General features: G+C 43.7%; 2 protein-coding genes across 12 annotated transcripts in view; one reads left to right on the top strand and one right to left on the bottom strand.

Moving 5' to 3' along the window:
- The window catches only part of ZWILCH (zwilch kinetochore protein), a 49,413-nt gene extending 35,813 nt beyond the window's left edge, over positions 1-13,600 (top strand). For 3 of the 4 annotated variants that reach the window (XM_056571663.1, XM_056571662.1, XM_056571665.1), the window contains 4 exons: positions 1,785-1,880; positions 3,439-3,557; positions 4,542-4,647; positions 13,221-13,600. In XM_056571663.1, the coding sequence (XP_056427638.1) occupies positions 1,785-1,880; positions 3,439-3,557; positions 4,542-4,633 (307 nt within the window). In that variant the 3' untranslated portion in view covers positions 4,634-4,647; positions 13,221-13,600. The remainder of the gene's footprint in view (positions 1-1,784; positions 1,881-3,438; positions 3,558-4,541; positions 4,648-13,220) is intronic. The other variant, XM_056571664.1, reaches the window with a different exon arrangement.
- The window catches only part of LCTL (lactase like), a 91,275-nt gene continuing 84,225 nt past the window's right edge, over positions 13,224-20,273 (bottom strand). For 6 of the 8 annotated variants that reach the window (XM_056571670.1, XM_056571668.1, XM_056571672.1 and 3 more), the window contains 5 exons: positions 19,630-19,756; positions 19,208-19,407; positions 17,457-17,520; positions 14,854-14,898; positions 13,224-13,434 (listed from right to left, as the gene is read on the bottom strand). In XM_056571670.1, the coding sequence (XP_056427645.1) occupies positions 13,319-13,434; positions 14,854-14,898; positions 17,457-17,520; positions 19,208-19,407; positions 19,630-19,756 (552 nt within the window). In that variant the 3' untranslated portion in view covers positions 13,224-13,318. The remainder of the gene's footprint in view (positions 13,435-14,853; positions 14,899-17,456; positions 17,521-19,207; positions 19,408-19,629; positions 19,757-20,273) is intronic. The other 2 variants (XM_056571673.1, XM_056571674.1) reach the window with 2 other exon arrangements.

Raw genomic sequence — 20,273 nt, 5'->3', positions numbered from 1 at the left:
GTCACGCTCCGCCCGGGCGTGATAGCTATCACGCCCCCTCCCGTAGGCTTGCATTGAGGGGCGTAGCGTGACGTCACACGGGGGCGCAGGTGTGACGTCACACGCCACCAGCCCTGTAGTTGCCCGTAATCAGACCCGGAGCGAACACACTCCCGGGACCGATTACAAACGGGGTGCCGCGTGCATGATCACGGGCGTCCCCAGCTGCGGGATTCCCGCGATCAGGCACCTTATCCCCTATCCTTTGGATAGGGGATAAGATGTTTAAGCACTGGAGAACCCCTTTAAAGTGTAACTTCAATGTTTTTTAGTGGCAGAATACCTGTCTAAATCTCCAGGCAACTTTGTAGCCTTAGACTTGCCCGCAGCTAAAGTGATTGGAATACAGATTTGCCACATATCCATATCACTGAACACTTTAGTTTCGGGCTATGAAGCTGCCAGGAGATTTATGTGTAATCTTTCTTTAATGGCATAAAACAGAATACAGTACAATGGTCCCAGAAAAACATGACAAACACAAATCATATCGCAAGCCATAAGCAAACAATAGAAGCAAAGCACAGAAAAGCAATGACATCATGAAGAAATAAGCAATGCCACATTTTGGGTAAGAACACTAAGACTGTAAGAACCATAAAAGGTAAGTGGAGATGTTTACATTGCCCCAGAGTGACACTGAGCCAGGGTAGAATAAAATCAGAATAGAACAAGTACAATAAAGCTAGCATGAATTACTCAAGCCATCAATAAGAGAAGGACAAAAAATACAGCTCCCACTAATCCACAGCAAAAAGGATTAAAGAAGAAAAAATAATGTAGAGAATTAGCAAGGAAGGAGGAAAAAAGAAAGGGCAAAGAAGGTGAAAAAGAGGGTGGGGAAGGGAGAATTGGGGAAGAAATACATTAATCACCAGTCTAGAAGAACTTAAGAAGTAGAAAAGAGCAATAATAAGCAGGCAGGATGCAGAAAGAAAGGTTCTGCACCAGATGACAAGGAAACACATCAATGAAGAAGGCCCAAAAATGCTTCTGAATCCATAAAGGAACGCCTAGGGAACTAGATCTTATTACATTTATCAGACCAACCATGTGCATCACCCACAATCTCCTCCATGCGTCCAGTTCACAGATCCATTCCGCCATAGATGGAAGGTCTCGTGTCTTCCAATGACGTGGAATGACAAGGCGAGCAGCTGCCAAAAGATGTCTTATTGCTGGGAGATTTAAACACTAACCTGTCACCGGACCAACATCAGAGTTATGCTTTAAACCTGGTTCATGTGCATTGTTTTTCTGGTCTGTTAATATATCTTTATGCATACAGCACCAACATTTGTAGCACTTTACAATCTCATAAAAGGATGTCTACTTTTTATGAATCCATAAACTATATAAACTGGGCTGTCTGAAGAAAGAATCAGAATCAAAGGGGCACAGCGCTAAGATGTGTATTTCTGTCCCTTTGTTTTGGCAAATGGGCACCAGTGCTTAACTGAGCACTATGCCTGTGCATTTCTGTCACCCCTCTGTTCTGGAAGTGGTGCAAGTCTATGGACTTTCTGCAAATCTGAGCCGTAACTATCAGAAACTAACAGGCACAGTGCTCGGCTGAGAGTGCTGCCTATATTTCTTTCAGGGATGAGTGGGAGTTCAGAACCCAGACTGCAGCCGATGGAAAGGTCTGAGATGTTAATTCTAAAATGAGAGGTGCACTTTAACTGTACCTGTAGTTTCCAGACTTGTTTGCAGTCTCTGAAGAATCATTCTCTCTTTCTGGTTAGGTCCTGTTTAAAGTACTACAAAGAGAACCCATGGAATGAGCAGCATGTGTTCCAGCTCCCGATCCGACCAAGTGTCATTGGCAGCTTCTACCAAAAGTAAGTTCACAGATGGTTTTTCGGTCCCCAGCAAATTGCTAGGACATTCCATCAGTGATTAGCGCCATTAGGAATAACTGTTCATGCAGCCATTCAAAAAAGAATTGAGCAGAGTATAGAAAGTTCAGTTGTGAACCAGTTAGTTTAGAAAAGATAAACACCTTTTTGCCGCTATATTGTACACTCATCACCACTATTCCTGTAGTGTTATCCATTTCATCACAGCTCAGCTGTATCCATATATTTCATTGCTGCACTTGGCTTATTTGACTACTACTTAGACCACCAGAAAATGACATGGCATTATGTGAAACAGGAAGCTGTGTCAGTTGAGTCCTCACCTATCATATACCTCCTGGCAGCTCCCAGACTCTTCCCTCCCAGCTCATTGTATGTCCCACCATTTATAGATTGCTGCTTTCTCTATGGGGCCATGATACACTGATAATCTAGAGTTATATAGCAGTACGCTCCATCAGACCACACTTCTGCCTGTGCTATACGCAGGGGGTAGATTCTGTAATGTGTTCTATGTGATGCCGCCTGACACTGCTCCTCAGTGTGTAAGAGCTGATAGGGAGAACCCTTACACACGGAGACAGGCTGCAGCTGTTTTTCACATAATATTCTATAGTGTGAGTGAGGGGGCAAAAGTTGTTACCGATATCACTTGCGGTACACAGAATCAAGATGGCAGACAACCTATGCATGTCACATCAGCTGAAATAGTTTTAATATTAGCCTTTGGTCCACTATAGAAGCAAAAAAACTAAATTCCGGAGTCAGGTTGTGTGTGGTATTACAACTAGTGCAACACAAAAAGAGAAACACAGCCGCACATCCACCATTTGTAATTTGATCTACTTGCTTCTCAGCATAATTTCAAAAATTTATTTTATTAGTATACATTTTGATCAAAAAGTAGAAGCCCACTCGCCACGTCAAGGCCACTTCGTTAGAGTGGGTCCCTAAGCTAACACTAGCGTAGCGCCCGGGGGCGACCACTGCCTCCGAGACCCCATGCCCAACGGGGGGAGCGACCCTGTGGCCAGGCAGCCCCACTACTGCCCAACCAAGCCCCTGGCTCTGGGCCACTCCACCCCACAGACAAAGCATCACAGAAACAATGGCCGCCACAGAGAACCACACCAGTATGAAACCTACCATGTGCTCCCTGCCAGAGGGCTGGCATAATAAGAGGAAACCCTTATGCAGTTTCCTGCTAATTAAAAACACCTGGGCCAAATGGGTGGAGTGGAGTGCTGGCCATGGAAGAAGGGAGAGACTACAAATGTGCAACACAAATAGAGAAACACAGCCGCACATTACAACTAGGCTTCATTGACTTCAATGAAACTGAACTGCAATACCACAAACAACCTGGAGACAGGAGTGGTGCTGTGTTTGGATGAATACATCTCTGTTTTTCTAATCTTGGATAACTACTTTAAGCTTTTCATATCTGCTTTAATAAGTGTTTTTATATCTTATCTGTATAGTAGGCTCAACATGAACCTAGTCCATTATTGGTAATTTAGTATCCACTATTTTCTTACAGCTCTCACCCACAGACATGGAGAGTGGAGATCCTCAGTGGACATGGGCAGAAGGAAGTCAAAACTATGTGGCAGCTAAGTGCCAGACCTCCTGTAGATCATGTGTCATTTGATATCCCAGGTACTAATTATAATCTATAAAGGGGTAGACCATCTTTGCAAATAGGTACAGAATGTATTGTATTGAATAAGTGAAGACTCTTTGCTTGCTGTACTTACACATATAAGGGGAGAGAAAAAAAAATGTTTTAACTTAAACTGAAAATGTGTTACTTCTTTAAAACTGTCCCAACAGCCTTAGCCACTGTTAACAAAAAAAAAAAAAAAAATAAATGTGGCGCATTTAAGTCATGCCTCTTTATGCAAAGCCACACCCACTTTTTGATCTTTTCCCTTGCGAGCATAGTGAATCTCTCTGTTCTTTTTGCTAAATATGTGTGCCAATTTTTTGGGGTTATTTTATGACATTCTCACATACACGCTTTTATTGTATGTAGAACCTTGGTCAGAAGTTGAGAAGCTTACTAGTACTAATATCATAGAAACGTAGAAGGTTGTCATCAGAAAACGACCACCTGGTCCAACTAGTCTGCCCTTACATTATTTCCTTTATTTTAAAATTGGGTAAGATATATGTTTATCCCAGGCAGGCTTACGTTTATTTACTTTGGATTAACCAACCTCATCTGCTGGAAGTTTGGCCCAGTTTGTACCCCAGACTATACAGATTTAGTTCCTTAAGCCTTTCTTCATAAGTTTTATGAGGCCTTCCACCATTTTTGTAACCCACATAGTCTCACTAGAGCTCTATATAGGGCACTTTCAATCTCTATTAGCTTTTTCAGCATGGCTTTGTTAATATGGGCAGGAAAACTGGTCAGATTGTCTATGGACACGTTGGTTATCATTTATAGGAGATCTGCAGTGAAATAAACTTATCTTCTATCCACAGGATAAGGGATAAGTGTCTGATCGTGTGGGCTCCTGCGATCTCCCGTACGGGGCCCCGGCTTGTGCCCATATATACACTTTAAAAACATAATGGACTTGACCATCTTTTCTCCAGGAGTGGACATAACACTAGATTATTGCTTTGATTTTCTAGATGTTCAAATTGACATGACAATGAGTGGAGAAAGTGAGGAGATTCCTTATTACCAAGCACAGATCAGCTGCAGTCAAGTGCACTTCTTGTGAAAGTGACAAGTCAGGTAATACAACACACATTCTGTTGCTGTATCATATGTGAATGGTGTCTTTTGTACACATATATTTTATATAAACGGTGGCCGAATCCACTGATTTAAGTTTGATTGTACAACTATCTAATGTGTATTGGGTGGTTCTGCCTTCCCCTGGAGGCAGGTTTCGAGGACTGAAGGATCGGGTATAATGATTTTCAACTCAACCCATCCTTTGTTCTTCTAGGACAGTGATGGTGAACCTTTTTGAGCCCATGTGCCCAAACCGTAATGCACGCCAACTTTTTCCCCTCAAAGTGCCAGCACAGCAATTAAATAAGAATACTGAGGTTTAAGTTTAGAAAAAAACAACTTGGGCAGTATGTTCCCCCACATTAGGTTGCAGTTCCCCCACATTAGGTTGCAGTTCCCCCACATTAGGTTGCAGTTCCCCCACATTAGGTTGTAGTTCCCCCACATTAGGTTGTAGTTCCCCCACATTAGGTTGGCAGTATAGGTCCTCCACATTAGGTTGTAGTTCCCCCACATTAGGTTGGCAGTATAGCTCCTCCACATTAGGTTGTAGTTCCCCCACATTAGGTTGGCAGTATAGCTCCTCCACATTAGGTTGTAGTTCCCCCACATTAGGTTGGCAGTATGTTCCCCCACATTAGGTTGGCAGTATGTTCCCCCACATTAGGTTGGCAGTATGTTCCCCCACATTAGGTTGGCAGTATGTTCCCCCACATTAGGTTGGCAGTATGTTCCCCCACATTAGGTTGGCAGTATGTTCCCCCACATTAGGTTGCAGTTCCCCCCACATTAGGTTGTAGTATAGTTCCCCCACAGACAATACAGCCTTCAGCCATATACAGTGTATGGCTGGAGGCTGTATGTTTCTGTACTGCCTCACAGTGCTCCGTCCACCGCTCCTCCGGTAAGGGGTCACGACACACTGCTATGGCCTGTTTTGCCCCGCTTGGCAAACTATGGCCGCATGCTCACAGAGGGGGCTCGGCATGCCACCTGTGGTGTGCGTGCCATAGGTTCGCCATCACTGTTCTAGGAGATAAGCTTTCGCCAGAGGAGTCTGTCAGCAGGTTGTGCGCACAACAGATTTTCAAATTTTTTAATTTCACATATCACTTTATTATCATAGTGTGGATTTGAACCGTGTGAACTACAGCATAGATTCCCATTGCAAACAAAATCTGCATTGAAATTTGAGTGGAAAATGCCTGTTAACCCCTTAATGACATCGGACGTAAATGTACGTCATGGTGCGGTGGGACTTAATGCACCATGACATACATGACCGCGAGCAATGGAACGTTGCTCGCATCATGCACGGCAGGTCCTGGCTGCCAGAGACCCACCAGTAATGGTGGACATCAGCGATCGCGCTGATGTCCGCTTATAACCCCTCAGATGCTGTGATCAATACAGATCATGGCAGTGCGGCACTTAAAATGGATAATCGGATCGCCTGCGGCGCTGCCGCTTGAATCCAATCATCTATAATGGTGGACGGAGGTCCCCTCACCTGCCTCTGTCTGTCTTCTGCTCTGGTCTGAGATCGAGCAGACCAGAGTAGAAGACTGTCAATAACACTGATCAGTGCTGTGCCCTATGCATAGCACTGAACAGTATTAGCAATTAACTGACTGCAGTAAATAGTCCCCTATGGGGACATAAGTGTAAAAAAAAGACAAAAAAATTAAAAGTACAAAAAAATTGAAAAATCCCCTCCCCCAATAAAATTGTAAATCGTCCCTTTTTCCCATTTTACCCCCAAAAAGCGTAAAAAAAATAAATGAATACATATTTGTATGAAAATAATGAATACATATTTGGTTAATGTCCTAACCAAAGTATAAAGTTAATTATCCCCTATGGCGAACGGCGTAAACATAAAAAAAAAAAAAAAAAGTCCAAAATTGCTGCTTTTGTCACCTTTTATTCCAAAAAAAAGTTCTAAAAAAATTATTCAAAAGTTAAATATAAGCAAAAGTGCTACCGAACTACAGATCAAAAACTACAGATCAAAGCGCAAAAAATGAGCCATCACACTGCCCCATATATGGAAAATTTTGGAAGTTTATAGGTGGTCAAATAGGGCAATTTCAAACATACTAATTTTGTTAAAATAGTTTGAGATTTTTTTTTAAAGCCGTACAATTATAGAAAAGCATACAACATGGGTATCGTTTTAATCGTATTGACCCACAGAATTAAAAAAAGTCATTTTTACCATAAAGTGTACAGCGTGAAAACAAAACCTTCCAAAATTTGCTAAATTGTGGGCTTCTTTTCAATATACCCACATAAATAATGTTTTTTTGTTGCGCTGTACATTTTATGGTAAAATGAGTGATGTCATTACAAAGTAAAATTGGTCACGCAAAAAACAAGCCCTTATATGGATCTGTGGATGAAAATATAAGAGAGTTATGGATTTTAGAAGGCGAGGAGGAAAAAACTAAATTGCAAATATAAAATTGGCCTGGTCCTTAAAGGGGTTCTCCGGTGCTTAGACATCTTATCCCCTATCCAAAGGGGATAGGGGATAAGATGCCTGATCGCGGGAGTCCCGCCGCTGGGAACCCCCGGGATCTTGCACGCGGCACCCCGTTTGTAATCAGTCCCCGGAGCGTGTTCGCACCGGGTCTGATTACCGGCGATCACACGGCCGGCGGCGTGTGATGTCACGCCTCTGCCCCCCTGTGTGACGTCACGCTCCGCCCCTCAATGCAAGCCTACGGGAGGGGGCATGACAGCTATCGCGCCCCCTCCCGTAGGCTTGCATTGAGGGGCGGAGTGTGACGTCACACAGGGGGCAGAGGCATGACGTCACACGCCGCTGGCCGTGTGGTCGCCTGTAATCAGACCCGGAGCGATCCTTTGGATAGGGGATAAGATGTCTAAGCACCAGAGAACCCCTTTAAGGCCAAAATGGGCTTTGTCCTTAAGAGGTTAAAGGCCTAAGGTGTATAGCTAGTATGGTCTTGCAGTTGACCTTTACTGATTCACTGACTGCTGTGTGTTTGAAGTTTCTAAGTTGCCTGATCTTGATCCTGACTAAAGGTAATAATACACAAGCTACGTATTGTTCTGTGTTGTACTGTTGTGTGGTTACAATATGGAGATGGGATGGTAACCTTAAAGGAGAACTACGGTATTGAAAATTGTATCCCCTATTCTAAGGTCTCCCGTAGGGGGCCGCGGCTCTCTGCATAGAGAGCGCGTGTTGACCACCGCACGAGGCGGCGGCTGACACGCGCCCTCCATTTACTGCTATGGGAGAGCCGAAGCGCTGCCTTCGGCAATTTCCGGCTCTCCCATAGCAGTGTATGGAGGGAGCGTGTCGGCCGCTGCTTCGTGCGGTGGTCAACACGCCCTCTCTAACCGGGGCCCCGTACGGGAGATCTGAAACTTATCCCCTATCCTTAGGATAGGGGATACATTTTTTCAATCCCGTAGTTCTCCTTTAATAAAAAGTTTGCACGAAGGCCAAACCTCCTACCAGCCACTGTTTTCTCTCACCTTAGAAATATGAGAAATCATATAGCTGTAATTATAAGGAATAACGTGTTCATTTTTTTCACTGTAAATTTTATTAGCACAGCTTGCAAAAATAAAATCTTTCCACATAATTTGTATGGACTCTACAAGCCGCATTGTCCATAATCATTATCCAAAGGCTTTTAATCAAAATCTACAAAATTGTGAAGATCAGTCCAAAAAATTGCACACAAAACATCCAGCAATGTTACCACCTGCACCCAAGCGGTTTCCTGTACACCATAATAGTATTGGTGTGGTCTTTCAGTCTTTAAAGGAGTACGTCACTGGAAAACATTTTTTTTCTTGTTTGGCTCCATTGGGGGACACAAATACCATGGGTATATCTTGCTGCCACTCTGAGGCTGACACTAGGCAACAAAAAGAAAGTCGGCCCCTCCCAGCAGGATATACCCCGCCTACAGACTCTGAGCTATCAGTTTTAGCTTAGTGTCCGTAGGAGGCAGACACAGGTCTGGAGTTCTCCAGATCTGGTTGTTTATTTTCTTATTTTTTAGTTTAGGGACGTGTAAGTAGATTTTTTTTTCTCTTCCTTTTATTTCTCTCTTTTTAGGTGGGGGTTCAGGAGCATAGTGCTCACTGTTCCCCCATTTGCAAAGAAGGGGCACAGGCATCGAGTTATGCACTGTCAACCCCTTCTCGCCACCAGCCAGCACCTGGGGGTTGGGTCCTTTGTGTCCAGGTGGCCCTATCTTCCCTGGTCGTCTCACTGTCTCAGCCCGGCATGATGCAGGTGTTTAATAGCTGGCTGAAGACTTCAGTAGGTATGTTTTCCTGGGAGCATTTTTTTCCCCTTTTTCCTTATCTCTCCCCCCCCCCCCCTCTTTTTCCTGGGGTCTATCTTTTATTCAGGTTTTACAACCTCTGCAGTCCCCCTGTTTTGGGCCCACTCCTCTTTATTCATTCTAGGGACAGTTCCTGCTCTGCCATCCTGAAGTCAGGGTCAGTCTCTCGGGCCAGCTTTATTCACCTGGGGCAATTTTCAGAGCCCTGCAGTTCTACCCTGGCGCTGTATACTCGCAACCGGCATTTTACTTTCACTTTGGTTGCTTCCACTTGTGAGGAGACCGGAGCGCCGGGGGTTACCTTACCTGTTGGCTGCGCTTTACGCACACAGCCAGCAGTTTTCTTCGCTTCGGCCGCATTCCACGTGAGGTGACCAGAGTCAGGGGTTGTTAATTGAGGCTGCTGCCTAATCGCGGCATTTAGCTCCGCCCACTCGCCGGACGGCATTTCGGCAGGGGCCCGGCCCCCTTCTCACCTCGTCCTATGGCCTTTCCTGTCTATTTCCAACCTGGCGCGGGTTTCCTGTTCCGTGGTGATTGCATTGGAGAGATCTTCCTTACCCTAGACCTCGCTCCCCTTCCCCTGATCCTCATTTCAGGCGATCTCACAAGCGCCCTAGGGAGTTTTCCTCTGGCTCTTCTCCGGAATCCGGAGCTCGGGACAGGCTCTCTCCTCATGGGTCGCGCTCCTTATCCCTGGTCCCCCGGAAGCTCCCCTGCTCTAGGGGTCGCTCTTCTGGTCACCGTCCTAGGTCTCCAGGTCTGCGTGCCAGGTCCGCTTCGCCTTCATCTAAGGCTGCCTCCACCCGCTCCCACTCTCCTGGGGAGCTGGAAGATGAGGTGTCAGGTTCTGCCTCTGATCCAGAGGACCAAGCCAGCGTGTCCTACATGGTGGACACCTTGGTGTCAGCCATCAGGGACACCTTTCACCTAGAGGACCCCAGAACTTCGGACCCAGCTCCAGAAGTTTCCTTTCATCGCCCCCAGTCGCTCTCCTAACGTATTCAGCTCTCATGCTGAATTTGGCACCTTAGGCATGGAAGCATCCAGACAAATGCTTTCAGGGGACTAAGAATGTTCAGGCGCAGTTTCCCTTTGCCCAGGACCTTATTGCGACATGGACATCACCGCCAGCTGTGGATCCTCCAGTTTCCCGTCTGTCAAAATAGACTACTCTACCATTGGCGGATGCAGCATCCTTTAAGGACCCGGCAGACAAGAGGATTGAGAATCTGGCCAAGTTCGCCTTTGAATCTGTGGGTTCCTCCTTGCTTCCTGCCTTCACTTCTGCTTGGATGTCCAAAGCCCTTTCTGTCTGGGCTTCCCAGCTCCTCCAGGGCATTTTGTCCGAGTCTCTTCGGAAGATTTGGTGGATCTTGCACTTCAACTCTCCAATGCTGAAGACTACTTGTGCTCTGCTTCCCTGCAGTCTACCCATTGTACGGCTTTTACCACAGGTAACCGGGTAGCGATTCGTCGCTCCCTGCTCTGGGTGGAACTCGGAGTTCCCTCCATCTCGGCGATTCACATCCCGGGGGTGGAAAATTGGGAACCGGACTTCCTCAGTCACTCCTCTGCCGACCCCGGTGAGTGATCTCTTCATCCACAGGTGTTTGCGGAGATCTGCAACCTCTGGGGCACCCCGGACGTGGACCTCTTCGCATCTCGCCACAACCAGAAAGTTCCTCGCTTCGTTGTGAAGTCCAGAGATCCTCTGGCTCTAGCCGTAGACACCTTAGTGATTCCCTGGTCTCCCCAGGTGATTCACACAATGATCAGGGCGCTCAAGCCTTCCTCTGCGAAGATTTATCACCGTACTTGGCGGTCCTTCTATTGATGGTGTGAGTCTTAATCCTCCCCAGTTGTTTTCTCCCTTCTATGCCTTCTTTCCTTTTTACAGTCTGGGCTGGAACAACACTTGGCTCTCAGTTCCCTTAATGGTCAGGTGTCTACTCTCTCCATTCTCTTTCAGTGCCCCCTGGCGTCCGACTCTCCCATCCGCACTTTTCTGCAGGGGGTTGCTCATGTGGCTCTGCCGTACAGATCCCCTACTCCTCCGTGGGATCTGAATCTGGTTCTCAGTGTTTTGCAGCGTACTCCCTTCGAACCTCTCCGGGACGTTTCTCTTAGTGTCCTTTCCTGGAAGGTGGCTTTCCTCATTGCGGATACTTCCATTAGGAGAGTTTTGGAGCTGGTGGCTCTCTCCTGCCATTCCCCCTACCTGATCTTGCACCAGGACAAAGTTGTTTTTCGTCCAGTCCCATCTTTTTTGCCTAAGGTGGTCTCTGCCTTTCACCTAAATGAGGATATCGTCCTTCTGTCCTTATGCCCAGCTCTGTCCCATCCCAGGGAATGTTTGCTTCATGGTCTTGACGTGGTAAGGGCCGTTCAGATTTACCTTTCGGTCACTTCAGCCTTTCGCCAGTGTGACTCTTTCTTTGTGCTTAGGGAAGACTCCTCCTTTCCGGGTCTCTGCTTATTCCACTCAATCCGTTGGGGCCTCCTGGGCTCTCCACAACAGGGCCTTGGCCTTGCAAGTCTGTAAGGTGGCTACCTGGTCGTCCTTGCACATTTTAACAAAATTTTACCAGGTGCACACTTTTGCATCCGCTGATGCTGGTTTGGGTCGCAAGGTGTAGCAGGCGGCTGTGGCCCAGCCTTCCACCTGAGTTGCTTGGGTTCTCTCCCACCCCGGGGACTGCTTTTGGTACGTCCCACGGTCTCTGTGTCCCCCAATGGAGCCAAACAAGAAAAGTAGATTTTTATGCTTACCGTAAAATCTCATTCTCGAAGGATCCTTTGGGGGACACAGCACCCACCCATTTGTTCTGGTGTCCTTGGTTCGGTTGCCTGTCCGTGGGTTGGTTCGGTTATTTTTTCGTCTGTGGTTTCCTAAGACAGTTTCTGTTTTTTCTTTCCCTGTCTGTCTTCTTCTCCTATTGCTTTGGGATTAAACTGATATCTCAGAGTCTGTAGGTGGGATATATCCTGCTGGGAGGGGCAGACTTTCTTTTTGCTGCCTAGTGGCAGCCTCCTGGTGGCAGCAGCATATACCCACGGTCTCTGTGTCCCTCAATGGATCCTCCAAGAGAGATTTTATGGTAAGCATAAAAATCTACTTTTTTTAAATTAACTGGTGCCAGAAAGTTAAACAGATTTGTAAATTACTGCCAATAAAAAAATCTTAATCCTTCCAGTATGTTATGATCCACAGGAAGTCATTTTCTATCTGACCACAGTGCTCTCTGCTTACACCTCTGTCCATTTGAGGATCTGTCCAGAGCAGGAAAGGTTTTCTATTGGGATTTGCTCCCCTTGACATTCCCTAAAATGGACAGAGGTGTCAGTAGAGAGCACTGTGGTCAGGCAGAAAGGAAATTCAAAAAGAAAGCACTTCCTGTGGATAATAACAGCCGCTGATAAGTAGTGGAAGGATTAAGATTTTATTTTTAATAAAAGTAATTTACAAATCTGTTTGACTTTCTGGCACCAATTGATTTTAAAACAAAAATGTTTTCCAGAGTACCCTTTTTAATGGTTTAATGGATATGACACCTATGAAGTAAACTCCTGGGGACTTGAAAATACATTGTATTTGGCATACTTTTTAACCAAACTTTTATCTGAATTGTGGAGAACTTTGTGCCTAACACTCTTCAGTCAGGACTAGAGATGAGCGAACTTATAATAAATTTGATTCGTCACGAACTTCTCGGCTCGGCAGTTGATGACTTTTCCTGCATAAATTAGTTCAGCTTTCAGGTGCTCCCGTGGGCTGGAAAAGGTGGATACAGTCCTAGGAGACTCTTTCCTAGGAATGTATCCACCTTTTCCAGCCCACTGGAGCACCTGAAGGCTGAACTAATTTATGCAGGATAAGTCATCAACTGCTGAGCCGAGAAGTTCGTGACGAATCGAATTTACTGTAAGTTCGCTCATCTCTAGTCAGGACCATAAGCTAAATACTGTCGGAAAAAAAAAACATATCAATATACAAATCACTACCCATCAAGTGTTCGTACTCAGAATCCTCCTCTGTGAACACCATGTAGGACAGTGGTGTCCATACTGTGGCACTCCAGATGTTGCAAAACTACAACTCCCAGCATGCCCGGACAGCCGTTGGCTGTCCGGGCATGCTGGGAGTTGTAGTTTTGCAACATCTGGAGGGCCACAGTTTGGACATCACTGATGTAGGAGATACATTTATCACAGCATGCCTTTTCTTTTCTACAGGACCAGAAGAGGAAGTCTTCAAGTGAAAGTCCTTGTTCTGGGCGGAGTTGACAGCACTTGTCAGATGGTGGTTTTATCTGCGTGCCACCTTCTTCATCCTAGCTCTTTCTACGCAGGAGGATCATAAGGAGCACAGCGCTGATGAGAATGCACAGCGTACATACTGTGGGCACCACAATCTCCGTCACCATCTCCATGTGGCTGGTCAGTGGGTCTAGGATGAGAATAAACCACCATGTGAATATAGCTGCTCACAGTATTGAATGGTGAAGCCTTGCAAGCTTTCTTATTTTATTCTAAAACTGTCAGGCTTCATTCACATCTTGGTTTTACACTACGGGTGCCCAATCCGGCTGGGGGAGGGGCAAACCGGGCTCTCCTGTACCCTAGCCGGACCAGCGCTGAACTCCATTCACTTTAATGAGCCGACCGGAGTCAAACTGTGACTCCGATCGGCTAATTTTTGACCCGTATACAGTTTTGTGACCGGACCTAAAACCGTAGTATACTACGGTTTTAGGTCTGGACACGGGTCAAAAATCACCGTTTGACTCCGGTCGGCTCATTAAAGTGAATGGAGTTCAGCGCTGGTCAGGCTGGGGTACGGGAGCGCCTGGTTTGCCCCTCCCCCAGCCGGATCCGGCACCCGTAGTGTAAAAACCGATATGTGAATGCAGCCTTACATCAAATATTCCTGACTGTAGTTGGGATCTTAAACATTTAGCACCATGTCTTTACCCACAGTAACAACCTTATTTGACATACTGTAGTAGGAAATTGTTAAAGTTGACCATAGACATGCCATAACTGCTGACAATCAGATGGCCAATTCCTTTCATTAAGGGGGTACTCCGGTGTAAACCTTTATTTATTATTATTATTATTTTTAATCAACTGGTGCCAGAAAGTTGAACAGATTTGTAAATTACTTCTATTAAAAATTCTTAATCCTTCCAGTACTTATCAGCTGCTGTATACTACAGAGGAAGTTCTTGTCTTTTGGGATTCCTTTTCTGTCACGACCACAGTGCTCTCTGCTGACACCTCTGTCCATGCCAGGAACTGTCCAGAGCAGCATATGTTTGCTATGGGGATTTTTCTCCTGCTCTGGACAGTTCCTGACATGCAGAGAGCACTGTGGACAGACAGAAAAGAAATCCAAAAAAGAAAAGAATTTACTCTGTAGTATACAGCTGCTAATAAGTACTGGAAGGATTAAGATTTTTTAATAGAAGTAATTTACAAATATGTTTAACTTTCTGGAATCAGTTGATTTTAAAAAAATAAATAAAAAAAAGGTTTCCATTGGAGTACCCCTTTAACATGCTGCTGTATGAGATTTTTCAAGTCTATTCTATTGCTGCTTATCTATGGGGAAAAAAAAATTAGAAAAGAATCACTCAATTATATTCTATTTTCCCCTAACATAAATGATATAGTTATAGTTTTGTGTGCAGGTAACATGCATGATCTACATATCTGCCATCACTAGACTCGTGAACATTTTATCTGCTTGCTTTTTTATTTATTTTTATATTTTTTTTTATATGCAAAATCCCAAAAATGAATGCATAGAATAACAATTTTCAGTAAGGCCGCATGTACCATATTGTTTTTTTAACGCACAGCTTACCATATATTAGCCGCAGTAAATTTGCAGCCGCATTCTTCTGTTCCTCTGTTTTTTTGGTTTTTTTTTTTTCAAGAAGAAAACAGACAAAAGGGAAGTGAGCATGATAATCTGATGACATGAAATCCTGTATGATCCCAAGTGGTTCCGGCTCCGTGACCCACGCTTGGTGGGCCGCTAATAGTGTGCATGAAATCTTAACCATCTACTGTACTTTTCTATGGCGCATTCACATCTGTAGTACACATCTGTATCTGGGGTACAGGTAACCACCACACTGCATAATTCTTAAAGGGGTACTGCGGCCCTAAGACATCTTACCCCCTATCCAAAGGATAGGGATAATATTTCTGATCACGGGGGGTATCGCCGCTCCCTCCCATAGACTTGCATTGAGGGGGCTGGGCGTGACTTCAAAGGGGGTGCAGTCGGGGATTGGGGATAAGATGTCTTAGGGCCGGAGTCCCTTTTTAATGCAACATTTAACAATAAGATCAGAGAATGGTAGATGCTCATATAATGCAGCAGTCACTGCTGGAATGAACAATGCTGGCAGCCTAGTACATGTCCAATACTCCAGTGTTATACCCAATAATGTTTTGGTGTTGCGAGAACACTGAACCGGTGTCAGAGGTCAGTATTAATAACCTGTATGAGCATGCCACCTCAAGTACAGCTCCAAAGAGTACATAGCAGAAATGTTACTATAGAACCAATAAGCACGTACTATGGAATATTTATCGAACACTAACAGAACTTTATAAATCTCCACACATCAGCTGCAGTCCCATGTAATGAATTGTTCCACAGTCATATTTCCTTATATTTCATACCAAAAACTAAAGCTTCCTATCTGTGGTAGAGGGTGCATCAGAATTTGGCAAGAAATAAACAGATCCCATATGGTCACATGAATGCAGCCCAGTACTGACTTGGCAATGCTGTTTTAGGAATGGTTTCCAGGGTTTTGATTACTCTTTTATATTTGGAGGAATATGTATAAATGACTATAATGGGATCGCTCCATGTGGATACAGTAATTCATAGTTGACAAGTATATAATACTTTTGTGACACTTTTATAGGATATTTAAATCGCATCAATTTTGAAGTATTAATAAAGAGTTAAAAATAAGTCTCATTTTAATTTTGCAAAATGCGGAAATAGAAAATTTGTGCAAAGTGGTCCATTATTACTAAGCGTTTTTATGTCGTTTTTTAAGTGTTAAGTGATCATCTGTGAGGCCATCTGTAAAGACATCTTAAAGGGGTACTCCAGTGGAAAACATTTTTTTTTTATCATCTGGTGCCAGAAAGTTAAACAGATTTGTAATTTGATTCTATTTAAAAATCTTAAAGGGGTATTCAAGGCAAAAAAAAATTTTTATATATCAACTGGCTCCGGAAAGTTAAACAGATTTGTAAATTACTTCTATTAAAAAATCTTAATCCTTCCAATAGTTATTAGCTTCTGAAGTTTTCTGTCTAACTGCTCAATGATGATGTCACCTCCCGGGAGCTGTGCATGATGGGAGAATATCCCCATAGGAACTACACAGCTCCCGGGACGTGAGTCATCAGAGAGCAGTTAGACAGAGAACAGCAACTCAACTTCAGAAGCTAATAACTATTGGAAGGATTAAGATTTTTTAATATAAGTAATTTACAAATCTGTTTAACTTTCCGGAGCCAGTTGAGATATATATATATAAAAAGTTTTGGCCTGGAATACCCCTTTAATCCTTCCAGTACTTATCAGCAGGAACTTTCCTGATGGGTAGGTTTGCTATGAGGATTTGCTCCTGCTCTGGACAGTTCCTGACATGGACAGAGGTGTCAGCAGAGAGCACTGTGGTCAGAAAGAAAATAAATTCAAGAAGACAAGAATTTCCTCTGTAGTATACAGCAGCTGAGAAGTACTGGAAGGATTAAGATTTTTAAATAGAAGTAATTTACAAATCTGTTTAACTTTCTGTCACCAGTTGATTAAAAAAAAATTGTTTTCCACCGGAGTACCCCTTTAAGGCTAACACATGGAAAACCTCTAAATGAAGCCATTGGGCTTTGAAACAGGTCAGATGCAAACCGCTGCTGCTGGTTCCCGACGGCTCCCTTTCACTTGCAAGGGGTTCGTCGGTGACCCGGTAGTTTTACAAGAATTTAGCCGGGGGGGGGGCTTGCTTGCACCATTTTTTCTTCCCATAAACTTGATGGAACTGCTGACGGCGCTCCATCTAACGGAGTCCGCCGGCAGTGTGAACGAGGCCGAAGGCATTTGATACTTTGCCATACAAAAGGTTAGTACATAAAATGAGGATGCTGGGACTAGGGTTGGCTTAGTGATAGAAAGCAGTGGGTGAGTATCAATGGAACTTACTCTGATTTAGTTAGTTTCTGGTGGTTACCACAGGGGTCAGTTCTGGCTCCTCTTTTCAATGTTTTTTTAATGACCTTGTAGAGGGATTATATTGTATAATTTAAATTTATAAGTTGACAATTATGGATTCTTGTTTTTTTTTTTTCAACCTTATGAACTAATACTATCCTTTACACTATGGATTAATAGCACAGCAAACCTACAGAAATACACGTCTCATATCTATTTACCTGCAGCTAGGAGTTTGTTGGTAGTAGAACACGTCTCTGTAGATATACGGTGCCAGTTTTCCACCTGACAAAATCAAGTTTCAGTCACCTTTAGTGTCTCATCCATTTCAGAATGCAGGCTCTCCTCTGTGTTGTCTTATGTTTACCTTTATGATGTAGGAATCTTTATTTTTACTATTTATTCTACATGATTTCACCAGCACTTACTGCGGGAGGATGATTAAAACATAACTTTACTACTGTACACCAGGGAGGGTATAGTATTAGCAGAACATGGTACCAGGGTTTAAACCAAGGTCAGAACCATATCAATTGGTCATAAATTAAAGTATTTTTCACTGTTTATATGGTGTGTGGATCACCATGTGTTGTAATCCAAAGTGACTTGCAACATACAAAGTGATATGGTCTTCTGCTTTAACCCCTTAAGGACAAACAATTTTCATTTTTGATGTTGAAAAAAAAAAACATCATTTGGCAACTTTTTAGGGCTTCCATTTCTATTCAGTGCACTTTTTCGTTAAAAATAACACCTTTATTTTTATATTGTAGGTCCATATGGTTACAGGGATACCTAATTTATATAGGTTTTATTTCATACTAAAAAAAAAAAAAAAAATTATGACTGCATGCACCAAAATTTGTATGTTTAAAATTGTCATCTTCTGACCCCTATAACTTTTGTATTTTTCCACATGCAGTGCTATATGAGGGCTCATTTTTCTTTTGATGGGACTTTTTGATCTTTAATATTTTAAAGGTATATAAAGTGACCAAAAATGCACAATATAACCACATATATCTTGAAAAATGTATAACGTTTTATTTAAAAATAGGAAAAGGAGGGGGGGTAATTCAAACTTTTATTGGGGGGGGGGGGGGGGGGCTTATTCACATTTATTCTCCTTTTTTTTTTTCTTCTTTTTTCTCCCACAGGGGGCTATACTATGCAATCTTTTGACTGCATACACTGATCACTGCTATGCCATAGCATAGCATTGATCAGTGTTCTCGGTGCTCTGCTGCTCTAGCCTGAGCAGGCTTGGAGCAGTAGATCGACGATCGGACGACAACAACGAGGAGGCAGGTGAGGACCCTCCTGTCGTCCAGTAAGCTGATCGGGACATTGTGATTCTGTCCCGATCAGCTCTGCATCTAAAGGGTTAATGCCAGCCATCGGGCCAATCGGCAGTGCCTGGCATTAACCCTGGGTCCTGGCTGCTGATAGCAGTCGGGACCAACGGGGGTCTGAAGCGTTCTCCGCTCGTGAGAACGCTTTAAACCCTGGTAACGGGATTCGGGGTATACAGACGCACTCCGAGTCCTTAACTGGTTAAAGTATACCTGTCAGATTAATAAAAAAAACTTTTTACATATCACAGAGACATTTCAAACGTTTATATTGGTCAAGGTCTCAGTGCTGAGACCCTCACTGATCAGGAGAACGATCGAGGGTAAGTGCACGGTAGAGCACTTTTCTCTCTGGCTCTCACCGATCTTTGCCTTGCTGGCCTTGATTGGTGGGGGTTTCAGCACTGAGACCCCAAACGATAAAACTTTTGACATGTCACATTATTTATTGTAAGTGACAGGTACACTGTTAACATTTTATTTGGTCTCTTATAGTTATATCTTTCTGTAAAATATTGGTGATGGTATGGCTTTGATGCAGCTCTCAGGTTGTCGTCTCGTTTTCACATTGTCACCTTCTGTAAATGTGTATACTTTTAGAGTTATGAAGAAACACTTACCTCTCTGATATTAGGGAATCCATTGGCTTTAATGATCTTTTTGTAGAACTGTACGGACGCCTTTGGATAACGTGGTTTGTTTTGGTTCTTGAATTCGACATAGTACAGGCCAAATCTTTCTGAAAAGCCTTCATCCCACTCAAATTTATCAAGCAAAGACCAGGCCGTGTACCCCTTGATGCGAACCCCATCATTTATGGCTGCCACAAATAGAAAAGTTAAGTCAGATAGGATCTGAAATAAAGTCGCACAACTTTGGTTTAGTAAAAAAAATGAGATAATCTAAAAAAAATTCTAGATAATGTAAACATCAACAGCTGGAGACACACTGTTTAGAAAGCACTGCACTATATCTTTAATGCCAAAATTGGGTGCAATACAGAAAAGCTAATTTCTGGAATATTCCTACATGTCTGCCTCACCTTTCAGCATCTCATTGATGTAACCTTTCAGGTACTGTATTCTCCATTCATCACACAGCTGGGCACACTGCATCTTCTCTGACACTCCATTCTCTGTTACCAATACGACTGGGTTTCCATACTGGGTCTGGGGGAAAAATACAGCAATAAAATTATTTGCATCATCCAGTGAATGCAATGTGCTAAATTATCATTCAATATTAAATAGATAGAGGGAAGGAAAATAGTGCATAAAGGTCAGATTCTCACACTGTAAAGGGATAAAATGCAGGAGCCAATATTGTAGGTAATACCATAGCTTTACTGTCAAAATGATGGTGTAATTGGCCAATGTGTGCAAACTTTTATCACCATGTACAACCACAGTATGAGTACCTGGCATTTGGCCTCATGCAACAGTACAGCTGCGTCCAGTGGTTTATGGAGTCTTTAGGCTAGGTTCACACTATGGAATTTCAAGACGGAATTCTGCTTGGAAATTTCGATTGAAAATTTCAGTGCAGCAAAATCCCATTGCTGGCAATTGAATTCCAATGCACAGTGCACACTGTTGTTCCACCGCCGAAATTCCACTGCCAAAAGGGGGAATCCACTCAGCAGACATTGACGTTCATGGGACAACAATGTCTGCACAGTCCTAGCAC

The sequence above is a fragment of the Hyla sarda genome, chromosome 4 (assembly GCF_029499605.1).
Source record: "Hyla sarda isolate aHylSar1 chromosome 4, aHylSar1.hap1, whole genome shotgun sequence".
Lineage (NCBI taxonomy): Eukaryota > Metazoa > Chordata > Amphibia > Anura > Hylidae > Hyla > Hyla sarda.
This window is presented reverse-complemented; position numbering and strand designations above follow the sequence as displayed.